This window comes from Eurytemora carolleeae, unplaced genomic scaffold, assembly GCF_000591075.1.
Source record: "Eurytemora carolleeae unplaced genomic scaffold, Eaff_2.0 scaffold299, whole genome shotgun sequence".
NCBI classification, from domain to species: domain Eukaryota; kingdom Metazoa; phylum Arthropoda; class Copepoda; order Calanoida; family Temoridae; genus Eurytemora; species Eurytemora carolleeae.
The window spans coordinates 1-26,031 of record NW_019396463.1 but is presented as its reverse complement, the minus strand read 5'-3'; the positions used below and the strand labels follow the sequence as shown (position 1 = coordinate 26,031).

General features: G+C 30.8%; 2 protein-coding genes across 2 annotated transcripts; both read right to left on the bottom strand.

The window, feature by feature from the left end:
- Nucleotides 1-876: 876 nt before the first annotated feature.
- Nucleotides 877-5,110, bottom strand: LOC111703739 (uncharacterized). The gene is made up of 10 exons (XM_023475775.1): nt 4,999-5,110; nt 4,864-4,944; nt 4,071-4,656; nt 3,607-3,699; nt 2,455-2,523; nt 1,795-1,851; nt 1,412-1,471; nt 1,247-1,294; nt 1,107-1,186; nt 877-1,038 (listed from the first exon to the last, which is right to left on the bottom strand). Exons 3-10 carry the CDS (start codon nt 4,101-4,103, stop codon nt 969-971), a joined length of 510 nt encoding a protein of 169 aa, XP_023331543.1. The 5' UTR covers nt 4,104-4,656; nt 4,864-4,944; nt 4,999-5,110; the 3' UTR covers nt 877-968.
- LOC111703755 (uncharacterized) lies at nt 4,846-23,519 on the bottom strand. Its single transcript, XM_023475799.1, has 26 exons — nt 23,497-23,519; nt 21,913-21,985; nt 20,761-20,867; nt 20,467-20,549; nt 18,925-19,031; nt 18,454-18,504; nt 17,896-17,976; nt 16,840-16,938; nt 16,651-16,695; nt 16,397-16,485; nt 15,312-15,393; nt 15,171-15,258; nt 13,961-14,030; nt 13,834-13,905; nt 12,917-12,961; nt 12,800-12,864; nt 11,834-11,988; nt 11,227-11,326; nt 10,433-10,505; nt 10,232-10,286; nt 8,696-8,837; nt 7,964-8,061; nt 6,821-6,880; nt 5,819-5,893; nt 4,999-5,091; nt 4,846-4,944 (listed from the first exon to the last, which is right to left on the bottom strand). The coding sequence occupies exons 3-26, from the start codon at nt 20,799-20,801 to the stop codon at nt 4,846-4,848; spliced, it is 1,968 nt and encodes a 655-aa protein (XP_023331567.1). The 5' UTR covers nt 20,802-20,867; nt 21,913-21,985; nt 23,497-23,519.
- Between the last annotated feature and the right edge of the window lie 2,512 nt (nt 23,520-26,031).

Genomic DNA, 26,031 nt, shown 5'->3' with positions numbered 1-26,031 from the left:
TTTCTCCCTTGTATTATCTACAAGATTTACAGCTTAAATTTGAAATGAAAGGTTATATTAGAATTAGGTCGGATCTAATCCCTTTGGTTTTTATTATAAAGATGAATGCATCTCTTTAAATATGTAAATATGTAAATTTCAATATTTCAATAAAGACTCAAAATATTTATCTGAGCAATGGCAATAACTTCTAAATTTTCAAACTTCCAATGAGGAGATATTGACATTGAATTGAAATCAAAACTTTTTATTTCTTTTTTTACTTTATTATACTAGCTGTGTTTTCATTGTTTTGAAGTAACACAAAGTTCAAGACTAAAAGAAGGCTTCAGCTTATAACTTGGTTTTCGTAAATATAGATTTAACTTACTGGGTTTTATAGCCGTGGCTTATACATACTAAACCTTGTACAAATATACATACCATGTAGTAGTATATACTTATTAACCCTTTACAATTATATAAATATACCACGTATGATTGTACAATTGTACAATTATACTGTAGTTTGCGCAATTATAGATAGTGAGCCTTGTACATACTGTACAAAGAAATTTCAGATTTCATCTAACAAAATTTGTTGGAGCACCGGCATCAAATTTCCCTTAACAGAAACATTTGTCAAATTCTGTTAAGGTGAATTTGATGCCGGTGCTCCAACAAATTTTGTTAAATGAAAATTTGAAATTTCTTAGAGTGTACCTTGTACATACTGTACGGGATTTAAATTTCTAAGCAAGGAAAACAAACACCTCGAAATCTATTAATTTATTCTATCTATTCTAAAATAAAAAAATATAGGTCTTTAAATACTTTTATTTTTCTAATATCCTTTATTTTCTTTAAAGTTAGCATCACATGATTTAATATAAAAACCTTAATGTTAAATAACTGTTTTATAATTATATGTTTAGGTATAAAATTGATTTAATCATTTATGCAGCGATACATCAATAATGTAGATAGGTTTAAAGAAAGTTCTGAATTTGATAAGCTTCCAGTTTCTCTTGAAAAGCGGTTAATGCCACAATATCTTTCCTAAATATAATGTCGTCTTCAATGTTATCATATTTACTTCTAGAGAGAAGAAAACATGCAACACTTACTCTGAGAAATATTCACTGAGAGAAATCGCCCAAAAAACAAGTTGAAACACAAGAAATCCAACAACAAACGCAATCTGACCCTAAAACAGGATAATTCAAATTCAAGGTCGTCTTCTAAGTCATGAGTTTGTTAAATAAACCTGTTTATTTATTCTTGCGGCTTCTTCTAATTTATTTGCGAAACTGCCCTGAAATATATATTTGTTTAATTGACAAACAGTAAGTACATTTTATGCTTATTTTTTGTGCAATTTATTATCTGAAATTCTTTTCCTTTCTTTTAGATGTAAAAGAGTAAATTTTACTTGTTTAAAAAACTTTGCAAGAATTCCATCCTGAATGTCGTCATCTGCAAGCTTCTTTATCTAAAATATTAGCTCATTTCTTGATTTAAAAAAAAAATCTTGATCGGAGAAAAGTATATAATAGATACAAGATTACCCACAAAGGAAAAGACTACAGAGACGACTGTACGGAATTAATACTATCTGTTTCCTGAACAGTTCTCTGCTACCGTATCAACTTTTTTTTGCCAAATCATGAAATAAACCAAACCAAACCAAACCAAACCAAACCAAACCAAACTATATTCAAGACAGAAGACTTAATTTGGACCGTCATTTTATATGAGTTAAAGGTCGTCTTTACAGTCTCATCTTTTGCGGGCTACCCTGTGGAGTATGTTAACCTTTTCAATTTCAAAGTCGTCTTCGTTAGGAGAAAATTCTTCAGATATGTGAGCAATCTATTCAGAAATATTCTTCAGATATGTGAGCAATCTATTCAGAAATATTCTTCAGATATGTGAGCAATCTATTCAGATATAAACAGAAATACAAACCTGTATACACCTTGAAACTTTAATGGTCTATTATTTAATACAAACCTGTATACACCTTGAAACTTTAATGGTCTATTATTTAATGCAAACCTGTATACACCTTGAAACTTTAATGGTCTATTATTTAATGCAAACCTGTATACACCTTGAAACTTTAATGGTCTATTATTTAATACAAACAGTGAAATAAAGCCACGACAGTAAATGATATCTTCGAGATTTCGTAAACTCAAACGAAAATTTCAAAAACAGTATCAATAAACATGTGTCGATCATGAACTATCAAAATGTTGGTTTCAAATTAAGCTTTTATCATTATCACGCTGATCTAAAAACCTAAGTTCCAAAAAAAGTGAATTCACCTTTTCACAAATCGGATGATTTCAGAAATGTGTAGTTTTTAGTATTTTGTCCTAATTAAAGTTTACAAAAGTGCTAGGAATTAAACATTGTTTAACTTAAATTGTGTTTAAATTATATTTTGTTCAAGATATAAAGCATATTTACCATATATGTATGATAGATCATAATAACAATAATAATATTGAATGCATACAGCAGAAAGTAATCAACCATCTAATAATTAAACAATAATAAATGATGATAAATTCTTGTAAAATATATATTCAAAATTAATTGCTTTTAAATTATAAAAAGCTGTTGTCTCAGACTTACTGAAACTCCTTTTATAGTATTATTTTCAGTTTCTGTGTTGAAAAAGGTAAAATAAAGCATTACAAAATATTTGCAAATTTTAAAAAATAATTCAGAAAACTTTTTACATGTATTTCTCTAAAAAATTATGTATGTATTCAGAATTTGTTTTTATCTGATTTATTTTCTCATCAAAATTCATGAATAGGACTTAAAAGAAAAAGTTTTATTGAATATTTACGAGAAAATACTTTGTTTTATTTTAGAAGTTGTCATTGAAATTCTTCTTTTTAAAATGTATCAAAAAGAACCTATTTCAACTATACTTTTCGCAAGGTTGTTTATTAAGGTTAGATATTCTGGAAGCGCTCCAATGTACTAGAAATGTACTTAAAATATTCATATAACGTATAGCTGATAGTTGGCTGAAGATGAAATTCTAAATTTAATAAACAACATTGGCTTTTTACTACAGTGAAACCCTTAATAACGAATACATCGAAAGAATTCATCAAATGTCGTATTCTTCACTTTCTGATGATGGAATGTTGCAGATATTTAATTTTTTAATTAAATGATTATATGGAACTCTTTAAAACTATTCCCGCATATTCATGGCTATTTATTTATTTTCGCAAATACAGAAATTAACGTAATATAGTATAAAACTCAATGAAAAATTGTCAAGACGACATTTGATAAATTCTTCCGATGGATTCGTTATTAAGGGTTTCACTGTATCTTTGCATTTCAAACTTTTGTTTTAACATATTGCAGAATGTATCGTTTGGGAAAAGGTTACAAATAAGAAATTTTCACCAGGTTGCAAAGATTTAAGGGTTATAAGAATAGAGTTTGTGGCAAGTGTTCGTTTTCTTTGCAAATATAAAATTCTGCTGTTTAAGATATTTAAATTTATAAAACAAGTAAAACTCCAAACTTCAAAAGTTGTCACGTAAGATTCAGAAGCTAAACCTTTATAGCTTAATTCCATCAAAAGTTTACCTTTACATATGAAGTGATAGGTATATCTTGATTAATAGCTGACTGAACATTAGCAATAACCAACATGCAAGTAATAGCAACCATTATACGGTCCTAAACATTCTTTAAGATATATCGTTATGAATGTTAAACAAATTAACGAACCTTTACAAAAAAATAAACTTTATTGCACAGAGCAATATGTACTTTACAGTTAATCTAACAGACAGATTTAAATATGATTAGTTTACAGACTGCTAAAATAAAATTGAGCATGAACTGTACACAAGACCTTTATAAAAACTATCATTAGATTAGTATACAAAATTTGTTAAAACAATGTTGTTGACATTGAAGTTATCTATTCTATAGTAGAATGTCATGTAAGCAACTAGAAGTAGAAGAATAGATCCTGACCTTGAAGTTATCTATTCTATAGTAGAATGTCATGTAAGCAACTAAGTAATAGAAGAATAGATCCTAACCTTGAAGTTATCTATTCTATAGTAGAATGTCATGTAAGCAACTAGTAGTAGAAGAATAGATCCTGACCTTGAAGTTATCTATTCTATAGAAGAATGTCATGTAAGCAACTAGTAGTAGAAGAATAGATCCTGACCTTGAAGTTATCTATTCTATAGTAGAATGTCATGTAAGCAACTAGTAGTAGAAGAATAAATCCTGACATTGAAGTTATCTATTTTATAGTAGAATGTCATGCAAGCAACTAGTAGTAGAAGAATAGATCCTGACCTTGAAGTTATCTATTCTATAGTAGAATGTCATGTAAGCAACTAGTAGTAGAAGAATAGATCCTGACCTTGAAGTTATCTATTCTATAGTAGAATGTCATGCAAGCAACTAGTAGTAGAAGAATAAATCCTGACCTTGAAGTTATCTATTTTATAGTAGAAAGTCATGTAAGCAACTAGTAGTAGAAGAATAGATCCTGACCTTGAAGTTATCTATTCTATAGTAGAATGTCATGTAAGCAACTAGTAGTAGAAGAATAGATTGAATGAACACTGCGAATAGATGATAAATCCATCTACGAGTAAACGAAAGAGAAACCTGAAATAAATACAGAAATCAGCTGACAGGGGGGGGGTATTTTCTCCCTTTTTCCCTTTACAAACTGGTCACAAATATATCTTGATAAAAAGATATTTTGAAATGAAAATGTCAGGGTTGGAAAATTAATGATTTTTATTCCTTAAATCAATAAATAGGTCAACATAAGGGGGCAGTGCAACAGGAATTTTAGGGGTTTAATAAAACCTTCAGAGTTGAATATTTTGTGTCGCTTTCGTTGGTGAGGCTTTTTAGCAACATGTCTCCTATTACATACTCAAGCAGAACCTTAAACAAGAAAATTATAATTGAAATTGAGGTTTCTGTAAAAATCCTCCAAACCTTTTTTCCGGTGTACTCTACTCCGTCGTAATCTATTTCAAGCTCGACATTTTCCTTCGTAATTCCACTCAACTCAAGCAACATCTTACAAATCTAAAATCAAGTGTTTAAGATAAAAAATGTATGAGTGAATGTAATCTAGTTGACCTAAAATCTCTTGATTAAAGTGAATGCAGACGTAATTTCGAACAAGTCTACATTTTAAAAGATGCTTTCTCGATTCACAACGGTACCCTTTAAACCTTGATCTTATGTGGAAGATATTGTCGTTTTTCTTCAAAACAATTTTCTAAAATTTTGTCTGTTTGATTCTTCAGTGAATAAATTTGCATTTTTATGCAGAGAAACTCAAATTGTATTTTTTTATTCACACTGCATTTGCTTTTAACATTTTAATTCACACTGCAGTCGCTTTTAACATTTTAATTCACACTGCAGTCTAAAAGTGTTATTGAGTTGGTGTGGTATAACAAAAGTGTTATTGAGTTGGTGTGGTATAACAAAAGTGTTATTGAGTTGGTGTGGTATAACAAGGCAAAGGCACTGCGACGCTTTAAAGTAGAGGCTGTCTAAAAAATGTATGAACAACTTTTAAAGCTGACTAGTTATCAACACGTGTAGGTTTTCATTTTTTGAACAAGTTGAGGTTTGAATGCGCTGCGTAACCAATCAATGTTTATTCATAAAGAAGAAGAAAGATATTTTGATATTTTAAATTTAAAAATTATCAAAGGTTGTTAAGATATTAGAAAATTAGAAAGTTAGAAAATTAGAATTTGTGTCAAGTGTTCACTGCTTAAGTCAGTTCAAATAACTTTACCTCAAATGCTCTTTCTATATCATCATCTATTCTTTTTCCTCCCTTTTGAGCCACCGTGCTTGTAATACGATCAACCTAAAAGAAAAGGAAGAAATTAAAGGAAAAAAATTTGATTATATTAAATTTTCTTTGTAATTATATTGTTATATAACCGCAATAGCGTTTTAGATTAATAAATTCAATTAAAATTATTAAAAATGACACAATTATTTAAATAGTTTTTAAACTCAAGGGTTAAGTACAATGCTTGTTCATGATATCTTGCTTTACCGAATATTATTTCTTGCTTTACCGACTATAATATCTTGCTTTACCGACTATAATATCTTGCTTTACCGACTCTCTGGAAAAATATCGATCATGTTTTTAAGGATCATTGCCTGCGACAGTGATAAAAATGTGTAGGCTCTCTCAATAATTTTAAACTAAAGCTAGAAACAGCGACCAAATGTAAGTGAGATTGTTAGCATAATAGATTAATTAACAATAACAGATAGGAAACTTTTCAAGCTTTAGGGGTTCACATTAACCCTGAGGTACCAGCCCAAAGGAGTTACGCACATGCGGCGTTGAATTACAAGACAGACAGAGAGCTACGCGTAACTCCTTTGGGACTATGCCTGAGGGTTATTGTGAAAGAAAAACCCCTTTAGTCCAAGATGTAACGAAACTTCAAAGTCCGCCTGTTCTAGATAATTGATTCTTAATTTGAATAGCTCTCTGTATCTCTGTATATCCCCTTAACAGCTTTTTGCACAGAGTTTGTTATCCTTTTGGGTTCGTGTTTAAAACTTTTACCAAAACTTTCTACATCTATTAGCTTTTTTAATATTTTTTGTCTTAAGAGAAAATATAAAAGAAAACTAGCCAAAAAAACAATAGTTTTTTCTTTGTTTTGGCATAGTTTAAGAAAAGCAAATGTTTAGAAAAAAACTTCAAAAGTTTTAAAAGCCCAAAAACTCTCCAAAACAAACCAGAACAATCAACAATCCTAAATTGTACCTTTGTTCCTCCTATCACCCTGGCGTTAGAATATCCAATAGAAGGAGACCAGATGCGAGCCTGAAAAAAGAATCTGATTTTTTGCCACAAATTCTGATTTTCTAAACCTCATTTATTTGCAAACTTATGAGCAAACCTTTTAATATTTTTAAATTATAAATTATGCAAATTCATATTATATTAAATATTACGTTTTATATTGGTAGCGAAATCTTTTAGAATGGATTAATAAGTATACTTTGAAGATGGTCTGACGGGTTAAGTTAATTCCTTTTTGTTATCTCCACCAATCAGATCAATTAAACCAATCCGAAGCAAAAAAAAATCTGATCTTGACTAATTAGAGACTATAAAATAAAAATCAGCTGTCTTATTCACTTAATCCTATAAAGGCTAGGGGGTCTAAATCTGTGTAAAGCCTGGGGAGCGTCTCACGCCCCCCCCCCCCTGGAAAAAGGCCTGAGAGAATATGTATAGGGTTGAAATGCATGCTCATGTCCAATTTTCCAAGGCTAGCCCATTAATAGAAATTAGACTGATAACTTTAATAGTTTGGATGCTTACGCCCCCCTCCCCTCCCAGCCTGTTTAAGGTTACAAGAGATAATAATTTTACAGTCATAATGAGAAAGACAGATAATTGGGACTACTTTACATTTACTTTACTTTTAATTTTAATTGCTGAAAAAAGACAGACCTATTATATAACCATGAGACAGACCACATTTTGGAAATGGCAAGACTAGGGCTATTTATTATCGTTATCGTTTCATCAATTATCTTTAAAAAAAAATTTAGATTTAAAAGTGTCTGATTAATTGATAATTAATTCCTGGTCTTTCTGATTATGACTGTATAGATAAGCGCTAACTTTGACCTGAGGGCTAAATTTAAAAAGAGTATCATTGAACGAAACTCCCGAGTTTCCTTTTTGGGGTCTTATCATTTCTGTAGATTTTGGAGAATATGAAGAAACTAAATAAAATATTGATTTTCATGAAACCCGGGTTTTAAAACTGGATCTCAAAGCGATACGCTGTCTTAAGTATTGGGCTCAGAAACACGCTGAAAATATGTATTGTCGTTTCTGGGTAAAATATAATCATACTTGAATAATAAATGTAAACACAAATTTTGAACTAACTTGTGTATTTGAGGATAATTTATTTAGGTAAGTATCCTCTCTTAGATCTGTAAACTTTAATCTAGGATCATGCCACCTCATGCTCAAAACAAAATCAGCTAAACAAATGATAAAAATAATATTAAATTTTTATTAAAGTATCTTCAAAGATGAAGATAATGCCCGATTTTATGTTTTTTTTAATTCTTTAAAAATTCTATGTAAGGTATGTGTTTTGCTTTGCTTTGATTCTATTTTTTCAGTTTAAAAAAAAATAAATACATAGGAAGCCCGTAAAGAGTGATATACGAAGACGACATTTAAGATGGCTAAACTAGTTTTACGTAGCTTGATAATGAAATGGGTCCATTTTCTGTGTATACATTGCACAATTGCTAAGCTTCATGTTTGTTGGATTACTTTGAACTAGCCTGGGAACTCAGCGCTGCCCAGGTTACTATAAGTTACTACCGCCAGGGCTTGAACGATTTTACGGGAAACTGAATTTTCGCTTTTTAAGTCGACCTACTCAACTTAGAATCTTAAAACCAAGCTCAAAACATTCCCGTGGATATATGAAGAATCTATAAATTTAAGAGATATGTTGGGATTTGCTTACAAACGATTTAGCAATTCTACGTTTTAAGAAGAAGAATTTCATCCAATACAAAGACTGCGGGGGGGGGGGGTCAAACTTAACCATTGTTCATGAAAATATATTTTTACATTTTCAGATTGTTTCAAAAAAACGACCTGTAAAAAATAACTCCAATGAATCTATTTTTGGAAATGAAAGAATTGAAACATTGAGGAAAACACGAAGAGCAAAATTATCTTTTTCTCGAGGAAACAGTTCTCCGCGGTAATCATCATTGATCGCCAGTAGTTTACAATCCTAAAAAATCATTACTGATCGCCAGCTGCTTAAAAGTCCTAAATAATCATCAATGATCGCCAGCAGTTTAAAATCCTAAATAATCATCATTATGATTGCCAGCAGTTTATAATCCTAAATAATCATCATTGATTGCCGGCAGTTTACAATCCTAAATAATCATCATTGATTGCCGGCAGTTTACTATCCTAAATAATCATCATTGATTGCCAACAGTTTACTATCCTAAATAATCATCATTGATCGCCAGCAGTTTACTATCCTAAACAATCATCATTGATCGCCAGCAGTTTACTATCCTAAATAATCATTATTGATTGCCGGCAGTTTACAATCCTAAATAATCATCATTGATTGCCAGCAGTTTACTATCTTAAATAATCATCATTGATCGCCAACAGTTTACTGTCCTAAATAACCATCATTCATTGCCAGCAGTTTACTATCCTAAATAATCATCATTGATCGCCAGCAGTTTACTATCCTAAATAATCATCATTGACCGCCAGCAGTTTACAATCTTAAATAATCATAATTGATTGCCAGCAGTTTACTATCCTAAATAATCATCATTGATCGCCAGCAGTTTACTATCCTGAATAATCATCATTAATCGCCAGCAGTTTACTATCCCAAATAATCATCATTGATCGCAAGGAGTTTACAATATTAAATAATCATCATTGATTGCCAGCAGTTTACTATCCTAAATAATCATTATTGATCGCCAGCTGTTTACTATCCTAAATAATCATCATTGATTGCCAGCAGTTTACTATCCTAAATACTCATCATTGATCGCTTGCAGTTTACTATCCTAAATAATCATCATTGATCGCCAGCAGTTTACTATCCTAAATAATCATAATTGATCGCCAGCAGTTTACTATCCTAAATAATTATCATTTATTGCCAATTTTTTTAAAATTTCTTTTCAGTGCAAGGCAATGAATTAAATAAATAAAATTATCAGCATTAATTGACCCAATATATCTATTTTATAGCGTACAATAAGGCCTGCTGACTGCAGAGTTAGTTCTTTCGTTGAAGGCACTATTTTTTAATGAAGTAACCAGAGTCCGAATTTCATGAATTTTATCCGCGTCTCAAATCAGCCAAAAACCGGTTTTAATTGAGCGCCGGCTTAAATCTTGAAACATTGAAAACAATTTTAAGTGGAAACAACCAAATTTGAGCCACGTCTTAAATTTAAGCCACGACTCAAATTCTTTAAATTCGGCCTAAGAAAAGTTACTTAAAAACAAAATATGTAATTTGTAAGTAACAATTTAATAAAAAAAAATTTACGCTTGAATTATCTTGAAGGGTTACTCAAAAAGGATGAGACTTCAAAGACGACTGTACGGAATTTATGAATTTTATTTTAAACTTACTTCTTCATCTGACCCATCTTTACAGTCAATTGCAAGATTACAGCGCTGCGTAATACTGAACAAACCATATTTAATGTTTTGAACATATTATTTTACAAACATCTTTAATTTTTAATTTAACAAACATTCGAATATTATTTGCTTTTGCCAGAACTATAAAGAAATTTATTATTTGTGGTTTTCGACTAAAAAATGGCTTCCCTAACGCAGCTTCCGTCGTTGCACGTGAACTTATCTGGAAAACACGTGGTCAAAGTCAGCTGATGCGGAGCACCTGAAATTCAATTATATCATTATAAAAAGAAAGTCATTATTGATGTAAAAGCTAAATAAATCGTCTGCACAGTTTCGTAAATTAAAGTATGAAAGTTTCTTATTAACTTTCAACTTTTCAACGTTTTAGTTAAATATATTGCTTGGTTATCCTTTATACCTTCCTTTATCATTTTCTTAAGCTTATTTTGATTTTGAATGAGTATAAAAATGAATGAAAAATATTCCGTTCATACTTCAACAAAATCTTGTAGAATTTGATTTGAACAATTAAATTAAGAATATAATTTCAATAAGACAACAGGGGGGGGGGGGGGGGGCGTTGCTCTGTGAAATCAGCTTTAAGCTAGCTGAGCCATCCTGCTGCAGTAATTTTAGTTATGTTTTTATTTTTTATATATTGTTCAATTTGTTATTACAGAAAATATATGATTTGATTTGAAGTTCTTGCGAAGTTGCGACAAACTAATATTTTCTAATCCCTTTATCTTTGAATGGTGTAAACCTTTCTTATTTCAAACTAAGACTCTTTCATCCAATATTATTCATACTTTGAAATATAACATCATGACATCGGGTTGCAAGAATAAAACAACCATAAACTCAGTTCCTTTCAAAGTAAGTAGCTTTTATTTAAAAGTGGTTGTAATTGATGTCTTGCATAATTTGTGTGTGTGGGGGGCGGGGTATTATCCCTCCCCGCCCCTCATTTTTGTACCTACCATCTTCTAATTGGCAAATACCAGAAGCAACTTTCCAAGTTTTCCTTCCAAGGGGGAAAAAATTGTTTGGATCAGTGTCATCAGCCCCAAGAATAGCAAACTGAAAGCAGATTAAAAATAAATATTTTTCCTTAGAGTTACAGTAAATACCTATGCTTTTGTTTCAATTCTATGATGTTGTTAAATTCATGATTTTTTTTCAAATCTTTCAAATTTTTTTTTATCCAAATCTATATGTTGTCTTAAGTGTTTGAATTTGTTTCATATCTCTGATATTGATTAAAATCTAAGATTTTTTTTTTCTTTGTGATGTATGATATATTAAACAAATCAAAGATCATAGATTTGAATGCCTTCTTTATAATATACGGTATTATATATTAAAGACTTTTTGCAGTTTATTTTGATTGTCAAAAAATCTTCTGCTCTGATAAATTTCGCTTTGAAATCCATTTCACTGCCAAATGACTTATAAATGATGTTTTTATTATCGTCTTTGCAGTATCAAAAAACGGAAAATTATGGAGAAGACATTTAAAACTATTCACCATACTGTCATGTTTCGTGAGACACCTGTATATGTATTATTAAAGTTGGTTCATGATACCTTTTCCTTTGCATAAAGTGACTCCAGCTTCCATGTTTTCTCAGATGGTAAATAAAATATATGACTCTTTCCTAATCCTCTCCACAGTGGTTTAAAGTTCTTGAATCCGGATATAAAGTATTCAGTGTCGAAAAATCCCTCCATAAGCTTTGTATCTGTAACATATAAGCTTATCAGTCAACTAAAGGGTTATTGTTTATGAATGGGTAAATAGATGAATTGCGTTCTATTTGTTTACAAAGGGATTGTCTTCTTCACTTCAAGTCACTTTTTGTTTGAAGAGTTATATGCTCGTTAATACCCATAAGGCCTAAGCAAAAAAAGATGTAACGATGAAAAAAAAAATTCCTTAAAAATTGAGCTTAAACTATATGGAAAAGTTCTTTCAAGGTTTTTAATGTAACACTTTAATATGAATACTACTTTATAGAAAGGAATATGTGCAAAATTGTACTCTCAAAAATGGTTAACAGATCTAGAATTTTTAAGGTTCAAATATCGAATAAAATATAATTTCCTGTTTAATATATATATTCTTAAAGACCCATTATGTGTCACATTATTAAGGGTTGCATATAATTTTAGATTTTTTTTTAATGTTTATTAACGCAGTCCCTTTCTACAATATTCTTTTTTTCATTATCCTTGTTGCAAAATTTGTACTTGTCGTCAATTGATATTCTTGCTTCACAATTTGGACATGATTATAAGAACTTAATGATTCTTTGGAGAGAAAATGGCTATGACAAAGAATATGCAGACACAAATATGACATCTATCCCCAGCCTCTGGCAGCGTCAATTACGAAAAAAAATAGTTTTAATTATTGAACGCTAAACAATCAAAACAATATGTAATCGTTGAAACAGAAGAGAATAGTTCACAAAAAATTACCTTTTATAGTTTTAAGCTTTATTTATCAAGAATGATTTATTTTTTTGAATAAAAAGGAATAAATTAACTGACCACGTTTACATAATCCTCGCATTGTCAGATTCATCCTTGCTCCAAACTTACAAACAGAACAAAAACTTAAAAATGGAATTTTAAATATTTTTTATTTACTGTTTAAGATTTTTCTACCTTTCTTTGCATTCCACATCTGCCCACCGTCGGTCGACAAAAGTTCTTTAGAAAAGTACAAATATATAAAGTATTTGTTATGAAAATTAGTTAAAATCTTAATTTTATTTCTTTTCTGTAATTTTGTTGCAATACAGGATTTGGTAAAAGACAGAGATTTAGTTTAAAATGTTAAAATTTTGTAGCAAATTTGTGATTTTGCTGAAAGCAAGCGAGTTTTTTTACATAGTTTTTGTTTTAAAGTATTTTGTTTCAAATTTGTAATTTTGTTTGAAATCTGCAATTTTGGTTAAAACCTGTAATTTTTTTAAATCTGTAATTTTGTTTGAAATCTGTAATTTTGGTTAAAACCTGTATTTTTTGAAAATCTGTAGTTTTGTTTAAAATCTGTAATTTTATTTAAAATCTGTAATGGAATTGAGTTTTTGCTACAAACTCTGATTTTATAACCCCAATATCTATCCAGCCTGATGGTGTAAATCTTAAATATTTAAAACTTAGATTATAAGCTTTAGTAGAATTAATAGTTTGAAATATCAAAGGTCTACGACAATTAGTTGTAAAGATATAGAAGTTAGAAAATCAGAGTTTGTGGCAGAGACTCAATTCCTTTGTTTCAAATCTGTAATTTTGTTTAAAGCTTTTATTTTTTTTTAAATCTGTAGTTTTATTAAAAATCTCTGCTATTTTAGTTAAAATCTGTAATTTAAAATCTACATCTGTAATTTTGGTTAAAACCCGCAATTTTGGTTAAATCTGTAGTTTTGTTTTAAATCTGTAATTTTGTTTAAAGCCTGTAGCTTTTTAAAAATCTGTAAGTTAAAATCTACATCTTTAATTTTTATTAAAACTTTTATCTTTTTTTAAATCTGTAATTTTGTTTGAAATCTGTAATTTTGATAAAAATCTGTAATTTCCTTGCACAATTATCTCGATCTGATTTTAGAGGTCGACCTACTTCCCAATAACCAGGAAATGAAAGCTCTTCCCTGAAAGTGTTTTTCAAAATAAATCATTTTAAATATTTTTTGATAAATGAGATACCCTGTGAATGAGCTGACCCATAATCCCTCAGAGTATTCATCAGTTATTCCAAGCCAAACAATCACGTTTCCTTAAATTAATCATTTAAAAAAAAAATTTCTTCGATATTTAATATTTGAGAGAAGTGTAAAAATACTAAGTTTTAGTGCAATGCAAGCTCAATTTTCTAATTTCACAATTTAACTTTTTATGTTACGTTTAAAAATTCCTTTTTTCTTCTTCGTCCATCATTCTAACTTTTTCTGTATTTATTTCCAATATAATCTATTGCTTTTTATATAACAACATTTGAGCAATCATGTGTATTTGATGCTGATCATTGGGACTAAAATTATGATTCAAGTTTAACATTCATCTTCCAATTACAAGGTTTTCCGGAAACCACTGCAGTTTTGATCAAAATTACAAACCAAAATGATATGTAAACTGCTTTCTCTATGCGGATTTAACAGTTCTGAGCTGGGAACTTTAGAATGGATAACCTTTAATCCCAACTACTTAATCCGAATATCCACTGTGGAAACTTTTAATCTTAGTCCTTAATCCACTCTTTTTCTCTCTCTTTGGATATCCTTAACTTATGTTCTCCAATGAAAGTGTAGGAATATAGTTCATAAATTGTATTGACCAATGACAGCCTTGTAAATAAATTCTATCCCATGAGAGAAATCCGCAAATTTCTAACAAATCAAGAATTTAGTGTCGGTCATTTTGTAAATTAATCGGTGAAGAAAAATATTTAATAATACGTTTGAGATTCTTTTGTAACCAATTTTAACTAATGTATCAAGAAATAAATGGGTGAGAAATTAATTAAGGGCTCTTTCAGTCAAGAAAACCAACAAATCTGGCGTTCTTAGAATCCAATTTGTTGATCTAAATATTTAATCTCAAGACTAACATAATCTCGAGATAATGTTAGTCTTGAGATTAGCAAAAACAGAGGATTAAGCATTTATCCTGATATCCACCATTCTTAAGTTCCCAGTTCTGATCATATTCCACCAAGCTGTGAGTTTTCATCACAATTATCTTATTAGATTTTTCATCACAATTTAACTTCCTCTTCGACACTTTTATCTCGACATATGAAAAGGTGTGGACACTGGACAAACCACTTAATTTAAAGATAGTTAAATTATTGAAGAAAACTCGATTGATTTCTATATAGTCCTGGTTAGTCCAGCAGTGTAGAAGGGAAATATAATACCTGACGCATGCATACATCTTTCATGGATTTCTCCAGAAACAAGATTTTCTGTAGTATCCATTATCTCTTGGAAATTATCCTCACTAGTCTAAAATCAAAGTTTTGTGAGATAAATAAAAAATTTTAAAAAAGAATACTCACTGGAAATGGTATTTCTCCTCCCAAGCTTTTGCAAAAAGAATTATAAAATTTAAAATCAAAAGGATCAGGAAACAGGAAAAATCTAAAAAATAGATAAGTATACTATTCATTCCATTCAGTGTTTTTCAATGTGTAGTAAAAAGTTAAAATAATGCTTAAATATTTACAATGGTCATAATCAAAAGAACAGTGCAACTACAATTTGCAAACAACCACTTTTTGGTGCAACAAAAAAGATTTTTTTTATCGACAAGGTGTTTCACAATATTGGAACTTTATACAGACGACTTAATCTCATACATTGAATTAGATTTTGTAGTTAATGAATGAAAAATATTTTACCTAAAAACGTTTAGTTGACGAAGATAATAATAATTATCTAAGTATGTTAGAACGTTCTTAATGAATTAAAAGAATAACAATCAGTGTGTAATGTATGTATAATATTCATAATTGATTCACAAAATTGGAACTGTTTAACACGGGTTTCTAAAACTAATATAAAAGATCAAAGATTTGTCAATTAATTCCCATGTTTATTGAGACACCAGTGGCCGAATTTAAAGAATTTGAGCGGCGGTTTAAATTTAAGCCGCGGTTTAAATATGGTTTGTTCCACTTAAAATTGTATCACATGTTTCAAGCAGGGGTCAATATAATTCCCTTTTCAATCCCATTTGGGATTGACAAATTTGAAAGAAATGGGGGCAAATTCTTTAATTGGGGGCAAATTTTTTTTATATGATAATTTAAAAAAAAATTGGGGGCATTTTTTTTGAAAATTGGGGGCATTTTATTTAAAAATTGGGGGCAATGGGGCAAATGTGTGAGTGGAATTTGAAAAAAAAATTTTAACTGGGGGCATTTTTCTTAAAAATTGGGGGCATTTTTTTTCAAAATTGGGGGCAAAAAATTATTTTGGGATCGAGAAAATCAGCTTTTTTGGGAATTATATTGACCCCTGGTTTCAAGATTTAAGCCGGCGCTGAATTTAAACCGGGTTTTGGCGGATTTAAACCGCGGCTCAAATTCTTTAAATTCCATCTCAGGCATATAAGGGTTGATTGAAATGTAAATTAACTTACGAAGAATCTGTTCTAGAATCAGCACAGAGCTCATACTGTTGAACCTTGCTGACATCGACACTACCCAGTATCCAGTAGGCTTCATCCCACTTCATAAATAGGTCTTTTTATTCAACTCAAATTCTAATTTTTAATCACTATGTTTAATCTAACTTTGACTATTTGATATCAGACAATTCATATGTTGAAATATTAGGTTGCAAAGATGGATTAGAAGCCAATATTAAAAAGAATGTTCATAAAAAATACCTTACCCGAACAACATTACCATAAGCATCAGATCGACACTTGGCCAAATTCTAATAAAGAATATTAAAATATAATTCACCTAAAATGACACAAAGAGTTTAATGAACGAAAGATAGGAAGTTGTAACAAGCCATGGCTGTTTTAGACACTAAATGTTATTTATTAATTTACAACTCTGATTAATGAAAGTTTACCTCTACGTGGTATTCCTCCATAGGAAAATCCCAGATGTTGAGTTGAGTAACAGCTCCGCTCCAGGTTTGACGAGGGTCATATCCTCCTCTTTGCTCCAACTTAATGAGAGTGTTTGCGAAAAATGGAACGAGGTTTGTATGAACCATGCTGCCCGCATAGAACCCAAGACTCTGATTTGAGTCTGAAAAAGACTCGAAAGACCCCAAAAACAGGCGCCTGCCTAAGACAGCCTAAACTGGGGTTGGGACATATAACACATATATGGAGGGGTGCTTGAAGAAAGTGATGGGGAGAGGAATGCTCAAATATTTTAATGTTTTTTCTCCAATTACTAATATTTGGTGAAATTTGATATTTTTTTCCAAATACATAGGGTCTGAGAAGGTCTGCCAGGCGCCTAAGAGCACATTTCAGACCCTTTCAGACTCATAGATTCTACTCGGGTGTATGCTATAGTTAGTCTAGTTGCTTTGTAACAACATCAAATACAATTATTTATTACTTTAATGTCGTCTCCGTATTCCACAGTTTTCTGGTAATTACGGTATGAGTATTTATTACTGTATATTTAATGAATCACAAAATTGTTTAAACAAAATGTTGTACATATCATCATATATCCAAGGTTATAATGCAAGGAAAGTTAATTGAAGTGGCGTATACTCTGCGTACATATTGAAACCAGTTCTCTCTTGGCGGAATTTGTAAACAAGAAAAGATGCATGAAAGTTCGTTTAGTATCCGAGGAGGTTAAAAGCCTTTAATTTTGATAGTTTTGATAATTCACATAACAGTTTCCTATAACCAGAATATTTAATTGATTTTTTATGTCTTGAGTTTATATTGCCGCCCAGAGACAGTACACTGCAGTACAAAAGATACGGACACCTCTGAAATAAATTTCCTTGCATTATTACCTTGCATATATCCCTCTACTTCAGGAAAGAGTTTTATCATTGGCGCGAAATTACTACGAAGAATAGTTTTTATTGGAGTACAGTTATATATCTATGATTTAGGAACCTGGATAAATAAATTCATATTATTTTTAAAACCTGATTTTGTCCTAAGATAAATACTCCACCAGACCGAATAGGTTCAACTCTTCTATCGTTCGCGAATGCTCCAGAATCAATCTAAAAATGTATCTTTTTGTCTCTATAATATTTATCATATTAATGTTGATTTGTTTGCTTAAATGTCAAAACTTGCCAGGCAACTCTCATAAACTTCTCTCGGGGCATGTACATGTCAACCATTTTTAGACATAATACATTTTTTGGTTTGAAATCTCATAGATTAGAAAAAACTTAGGTCAGAAAATATCAAGATCATTTTCCTCGATTTGAAAACCTAAGTAAAACGACTAAACTTTTCTTATATTCGAAATTAAATGTAAAAACATTTATCAATGACAAACTTTCAAAAACTATTGTTTTTTTTTTCAAGTAAACGATCATATCGTCGTCTAAAAGCATAGTTTTATTTATCAAAATTAAATGTTTAAGCAAATTTTTTTCTGAGCTTTATAGACAGAAAAAATTTAAAATATTTGTTTGTCTCACTAAAAGTAAAACCAAAACTTACAAAAAGAAAATAGAAATATAAAAAACCTTTTCTCCATCTACAAAAAGCTTCCACGTATCTCTGTATGCATCGTAGGTCTACAAAATAACTCTTTTAGTTAAAAGCTTTTCATCAGAGTAGGATTAATGAGATCCAGAGTTTGACAGAAGTTAAAAATAATTTAAAAACAATGAAACTGCGTTCTCTATATAAAAAATTTGCATGACTTTCCTTTAAATCAAAGACCAAAGATACAATAACACGATTCGAATCCATATATTTGCACTAATATCTTTATTGACAAATTAAGCTAAAAGCCATTATGTAAATTAGCCATCTTACTACAGACAAGTTCAACATGATTTTATAAATATGATTTTATGTCATTTAACATGGCTTTATCATTTATAAAAAATAATTAACAATAATAAAGAGGANAGGTTTTACACATTTACACCATGTACATCTCCCTTTCCCAACAGCCTTTTAGGGTTATATAATAAATAAAAACTACTCACAAGACATGTATGTCTCCAGATGTAATATTGTGGCATTTCATAATGCCAAGCACAGAACTTGGTTCCTATCTTACAGGCTCGAAAAGCAGATCTTCCAAGATGATATTCTAAACATTGATTTCAGACTACATTTTACACCATTAACCTTGTAAACAAGTAAACAACTTCTTAAAACTATAAAAATCTTGGCACAGAGTCTAAATATTCTTCCAAAAGGCCTCGTAGGACGGAATGCGTTGAATTCAGTTTAACCCGAATTCTGTTAAGTTCGGACCAATAACAAATCGGATAACCTTCCCGGGACTCAGGAGGAGAGCTTTTTCCTGCTCAAAAGGTCCCAAGGCAGGACTGATAATGAAATTCCTGTGATTTTACGTTATAATCATGACACCATTTCAAAACTAGGTTTAAGTGAATAGATTCAGTACAATATATAAGTAAACATTTTAGTGTTAAGTGCTTATCTTGCTTACTGCAATTTTATGTGTTCTTTATTTCCTGTTTTTACACTTTTTTTTATCTAATCTTGGATAACATGTCAACTAATGTGAGAACATTTCGGTTTCCTTGTTATATTTGACACTTGTGAAGTTGTGTATAATTTGTCCATTTCTCTGTTGCCCCCTATTGTACTTGATAATCTAACCAGCAAGAATGAGAGCGTTTTGGACGAGGTCGAGGACGTCCTGAAGACTCCCCAAAACCCTCTATTTTCCAAAAAATATCAAAATCTAGTAATATTGAGATAATAGCTAAAGGACCGGACATTGAAATATTTTTTTTAAATTAAAAAAAAAAATTTTAAAAATGTTGAAAAAATAAAATTTCGATTTTTTAGGCCTATTACACCCCCAGCCACTCATGAGTGTTCACAAAAGCCCAATTTTTTCTCATATTAAATTAAAATAATATAATTAGTTGAGATTGTAGTCGAATTTGTACAGTTAGCTGCAGATCCTTACTGGAAACCTAGACCTAGATCTGAAGTTACTATTGGCCAAAAGTACTGTGTTATCTGCCACTCTGAGGTAAAAAGTACAATTTTATACAATTAATACATTTTTAATATTCTTGTCAGCAGGATGATGTATGCCATCATCTTGTGAAGACCCAGTCCGGATGTACTGAAGATGCTTCTTGAGGACATCCTACTGAAGAGATTTTTTTGGGAGGGGGACCCTGTGTACGCCCTTAATTGACAGCGACTGTGAAGAACAGTCAGGACGTCTTAAAGAATTAAGTCAGTTAATATAAGATGAGTGGAGGGAGGGAAGGGGGGGGGGTGGAGAACAGCTTGACAGCTGCCAGAGAAACAAATTTGGCGACACACTGACAAAAATACGAACACACACAAGGGACCCCTGCAAAGTCAAATGCCATTAGTAACCCGATACCCCAGGGTTCATGAGCAGCGTCCTGAACCTCGTCATATCGGTCTAAATTTGACTACCTCGGTAGGAGTAATTGTGGATCTTGAGGACGTCGTATCCCCGTCAATTTTAGACTACCCGTTCTTGCTGGGTTTTTGGGTTTAAATCCAACCTGAGTAAAGCTCATTTGTATCCTGGTCATTGTAAGCATAGGTCATAATAAACATTCTTGGTCTGTTGTAGTACAGCTTAAACCTTAGTAGATAAAGATAAAGATACAAATACAGATACAGATACAGACACAGATACAGATACAGATACAGATACAGATACAGATACAGATACAGATACAGATACATATACAGATACAGATACATGATACAGATACAGATACAGATACAGATACAGATACAGATACAGATACAGATACAGATACAGATACAGATACAGATAAAGATACAGATACCTGTGACAGTATGTAAAGGAAAGAAGACCACTTGTATTCATATATTTTTCTTTGCTAAGTGTTCCGTTGTATTCTGCCCAGGAACTGGTAGTAGCATACCCATCTTTCTACACTTTTAATTAAATTTAAAACCGATTAAAGATTTTTTTAAACTTTTTTTATCAAAAAAAATATTTTTTTTGTAATTGCAAACAGGGCTGGAAAGTAAATATTAATAAAGGTGTATTTGTACAAACTTGCACCCTTATGATACAACCTTTAACCCATAAGTAAGAATTAAACTGTTTTCGTTTAGCTGAATGAAGAACTCAGCAAAATACAGCCTACAGGTTGTTCCAAAAACACTCTTTAATTTATGGTAAAATATTAGAAATATTGACAAAAATGAATTTCAGTAAAATTCATCTAATTTCATCTAATGTGTAATGAATGATGATCCTTAAATTTCATATATTTTTAAAGAATTTTTCTATTTTAGCTCTAAACANTATCACCGTGAAATTTTGTGAATTTTAAAATATAGTAATTTAAAGGTTTTTTAGTAAAAAAAAATATTTAATTTATTAATAGGGTTGGGTACAGGGTGGAAAAAGTCCGGTCTGAACAAATAACTCTAAAATAGCCCATAACAATTCTTTGTGACTAAAGCTACAGATCTAAAAACTTTTTTAGAAAAGCCCTTTAAAAATGCATTTAGAAACATGTGTCACACTTTGATATTTGTTTAAAACATAAAAATATGTTTTTCATTTTTTTACCTTTTTAGGCATTTTTTCCCCCTCCATAGTACGTAAACTAATAAAGTTATCGGTCTAATTTTTTTCTTTGAGCTGGCCATGAAAATTTGGGCTATGAACATTCATTTCAACCCTATACCTATTCTCTGAGGCCTTTTTCTAGGGGGGGGGGGCGCCAAACGCCCCCCCTAGATTCGGACCCCCCAGCCTTTACAGGTTTGACCTATTGAAATCATATACCTTACACGAATTACAAAAGATAAGAAATAAAAAATAAACCAAAATTGCAAAATGACCAAAAATGACCAAAAATTGAACCATGATCAGAGCTTAAAGGGCGTTATTTTGGGATACCCCGTATAAATTTCACACTAAAATTAGAAAAGAATTAAGCAAAGAAATAATAATGTTTGACCTGAAAATCTAAAACGAATATACCATCCGCCACATTTTCATTAATTTCAAGAGAGTATGTTGCTATTTGAGACCTGAAAATCACAGGGAAGTTTGACTTTTCATTTTTTTTCAGTATTAATTGATTTTATTGGACATATAATCATCATCCAAAGAAAATAGAGATTTCAAATAAAATTTTAAAATCTACCAATTTTCTGAATTTTACAGATAATTGAAAATAATGAATTTTTGATAATCCCCCCCCCCACCCTCCTCCCCTGCACTTCCACTATAAGATATGTGACTAGGGATATAACCTGATAATCCCCCCCACCCTCCTCCCCTGCACTTCCACTTTAAGATATGTGACTAGGGATATAACCTGATTTCCTGACAAAACAGCAAAAGGATATAAAACAGAAAACCAAACATTTTCATTCTTGATTCTTGATAATAAGTTAAATCTAAGTTCAGAATTTATAAATTTGAATATGCTACGAATGAATTAACTACTTTTTGTGGCCAATATTTTGTAGGTTCCATGGTAGTTATCTATCCGCAGAATCACTACTTCAATATCGATTGTAAATTCCGCAAGAGCAATTCCACAAATAAAATTAATCAGTTTTCAGTTAAAAATCAGTTAAAAAAAGTTAAAAATCTGCCATTTTTTTAATAAACAGAGTTTGATTAGCGTCTGCAATCTCTTACAGGGAATTTTACTTATTTTAAATTTCAAAGTTTAAAAGTTCCAAAAAGCAAACGTATCCGCCACAAAACATCAGTTAAATCTGTTTAAATTTAAGAACAAAATAAATGTTCTTCATGCTCTGTTATCAACGTTTGAATGCTTTACCGTATATACAGAGTTACTATCAAAGACTTCAGAGAAGACTGTACTGAATGTATACTGTCTGTTTCCTTTTATTTATGATTTACAGGCTCTCTGTAAACTGTTTTTTTCTTCGACACATCATGAAATAATCCAAAAAACGACATTCTAGACATTCTAGACAGAAGTCTAAGTTTAACCAAGACATCTTCATCCAAAAAGTTTCAGGTCGTCTTTACAGTCTCATCCTTTACGTTTTTTTCAGAAAGTTAATTTCTTTATAATTTTTAAAACCAAAACTCTTAAAATTAATTATTTACAACTACTTAACAGGGCAGTTAAGTGAATTTTACTTTACCAAGGGTTTCCCAAACCAATTTAGTCTACTAAACATTCAGAGCGCAGCGAGGGATGTTTGGTAGACAAAATTGGTCGAGGAAACCCGTGGTTAAGTAACATTTTTAATTTGCCAAAAAGGTAGTTGTACACAATTTTATTGTCTTTTGAGATGAAAAAGCGCGAATTTTTTCCCGAAAACTTCGCAGAATAGTTGGTTATTTTAGATAATTGCCCCAAGGGGCGTTAAGTAACCTAACTTCCCTCTGTTGGTCAAAAGGCGGTAAAAATCATAACTTTGCATCTTTAAACAGTATTCAAAAATCATTTAGATTGGAAACCAATTGGTGAATAATAATTTAGTCTGAGTAATAGTATCACAATATAACGACATTATTGTTTTAAGTATTACAATCTGTATTTCAATTTGAATACCTTGTACAACGTTGGCCTCTAGTTCTAAAGCAGTTGCAATTTTGTACTAGAAATATTACTGATGTTGTTTATTGAATAACACATTAATTAAAGGTCCCTACATAGCCTTAACAAATATTAAAATAAAAAACCAGAAGAGACAAATAAAGTTAAAAAATTTTACAACATAAAATTTAAATCCCGAAGGAAACTATTTAGCACTGAAAACTTTGTTTTCGAATACTAATAAATTATTCAATAATATGTGTTCTTGTTACCCATATATGATTCTGCAAAAAGGCAACTCATCAAATATTAAAAAATCACAAATCATTGACAAATACTTGCAATAATTACTCTGTTTTCATATTCCAACATTTTTAAGAAAAGTTAACTTTAAGTTTGAAAAGTGTTGACCTTGATCTTGACCTTGACCTTGACCTTAACCTTGACCTTGACCTGGTGTAAATCTGCAAGTTGCTTTTGCAGAGAAACCAAAACCTAACTAAAAACTAGGATTTAGTTTTTAAATTAAATTTCTTTTGGAAATAAAATATTTCTTCTATTTTATAAATATATAAATTGAAAAGCTTTATTTTATTTCTGAAATCCTATATGCTGACGTGGAACCCCTTAAAACAGTATAACAACGTAATATAAAATAAAAAACAATAAAAGGTTTATGAAGAACCATTAATTACAAGATACGGTTGGATAGATTTCTGGTTTAGATTTAATATGCGGCAATTATACGTATTTAAAGGGAGTGTTCGAGAAAAATGAAAGGGGGTTTAGGCTTAATGCGATAAAAAAGCGCTTTTGATCGCAAGTAATCTTACTTCTATCTGTTGCGTCTATAAGGAGAAAATTGTTAAAGACGACAAATACCAAAGAACGTAGTGGTCATACAAATTCAGAAAGATGCAACATACTACTTAGACCGTAAAAAAATCTATTTAATTCCAAACAAATCATGTTTTCTGACACCTGTTTTATTTACTCTGTGAGGTTCGGAGCATTATTAACACCAAAATATAAATCAAAATAATTTCAATTTAATTTTTAAAATTTTTTGGAATTTGATGGTTGCTCCGTATGAATAAGATTATACACGCTTTTTAGACGGTACTCCATTTGTATAAGAAATATTCAGAATAGGTTATTGTATTCGCGGTAATTGTACATCAGACAAATATTTCTTATACAAATAGAGTACCGTCTACAAAGCAAGTATATTTATATGGTAGGTCGGGCCGCGTCCGTTGTATCTCCCTTCTATTTCATACTCCTTGGGTTGCTCTGATAATTAAGAGCAGGGAGATGAGGATTAAAAGAACTTCAGAAATCATTCAGTTCTCTTTCAAATCCCAACCCTGAATTTTTTCGGTAAACTTCATCAGGTAGACTAAAATAGGAACCAAAATTAATTAGCGAGATATAGCGGAACCATCACATAAATTTCGCTAGAAGAGGATTGTTAGTTTGATGAACCGTCCTGTTTTGCCTCATAACATCTGTATGTCAATATGTACAGCACAGATTGCTCTAGAAGGTTATAGATCTGTCTGGTATTCAAAATGAACCGGAATTTCCAGTGCTATGTATACCGAGTTGAGCCACTTCTTTTGATCTTAAACTAGCAAACAAGAAAAGTGGTTTAACTAAGTCGATGTATAATACATAGCTCAACTACTTCTAGCTGTAACAAAAAAATCTTAAGATGCAGTTAAAGTAACGCTTTTTTGTTGCTAAAAAATTAATACAAAATTTGCATACAAAAATTTTCAATACTGCCTTTTGCAAACCGTTAACTATTAGACAAAAAATAAAGCAACAGACCAACTTTTAAGCAAAACATTAATAAAAAACTAAAAAAATTTAAAATGTTATGAAATATCAAATATGTACGAATCCGTCAAAAAAAACGATGATTATAATTTGTAATATCCGAATGATTTGATTGGAATTAAGTTGATGCTTTACGATCCGAGTCGAATATTACAACTTTTTAAATTTGTAAGGACGTCTTGTTCTTCGGTATGATTCGTTTTTAACAATTTTTTTATAGACGCAACAGATAAAGCAAGATTAGTAGCAATCACCATCGAATATTTTTTGATGTGAGCCTATATACCCCCTTTCATTTTTCGTGAACACTCCCTTTAAAGTGCCTGTTTTTAAAGTGGGAGCTTCGCAACACTACCCAACCTAAAACATTTAACAGGTCTATAATTATATAAGTATATTTCAATACATTTTAACAGCTTTACACCCCTCTAATTTTTCGCAAACACTCCCTTTACCAATCTCAATTATTTTAGAAATGTTAAGAGCACCAGTGGTTTACAATAATTTGATGGATTAATTTAGTTAAAAACATTGTGTGGTATCTGGGAACCACAAAGCGTGCATTGAACTGGTATATAAAATCTACACTTAATAAGATTTATACAAGTATTTAAACCTGTTTATATCTATCATTTGTGTAACCTGTTGACATTGCAGATCGGGTTAGTCCTATTCCGCGGGCCTAACTCCTCATGCGCCGTCATATAT

Coding starts and splice junctions, on each gene's coding strand:
- LOC111703739 (XM_023475775.1), bottom strand. CDS start 4,103: ATGACATTCTACTATAGAATAGATAACTTCAAG. Junction 1,472..1,794: donor ACGACTTTGAAATTGAAAAG/GTTAACATACTC, acceptor CTAATATTTTAG/ATAAAGAAGCTTGCAGATGA. Junction 1,295..1,411: donor TTGCAAAGTTTTTTAAACAA/GTAAAATTTACT, acceptor TATATATTTCAG/GGCAGTTTCGCAAATAAATT.
- LOC111703755 (XM_023475799.1), bottom strand. CDS start 20,801: ATGAATACAAGTGGTCTTCTTTCCTTTACATACTGTCACAG. Junction 13,906..13,960: donor TGGGTCAGCTCATTCACAGG/GTATCTCATTTA, acceptor AAACACTTTCAG/GGAAGAGCTTTCATTTCCTG. Junction 5,894..6,820: donor GGGTGATAGGAGGAACAAAG/GTACAATTTAGG, acceptor CTTTTCTTTTAG/GTTGATCGTATTACAAGCAC.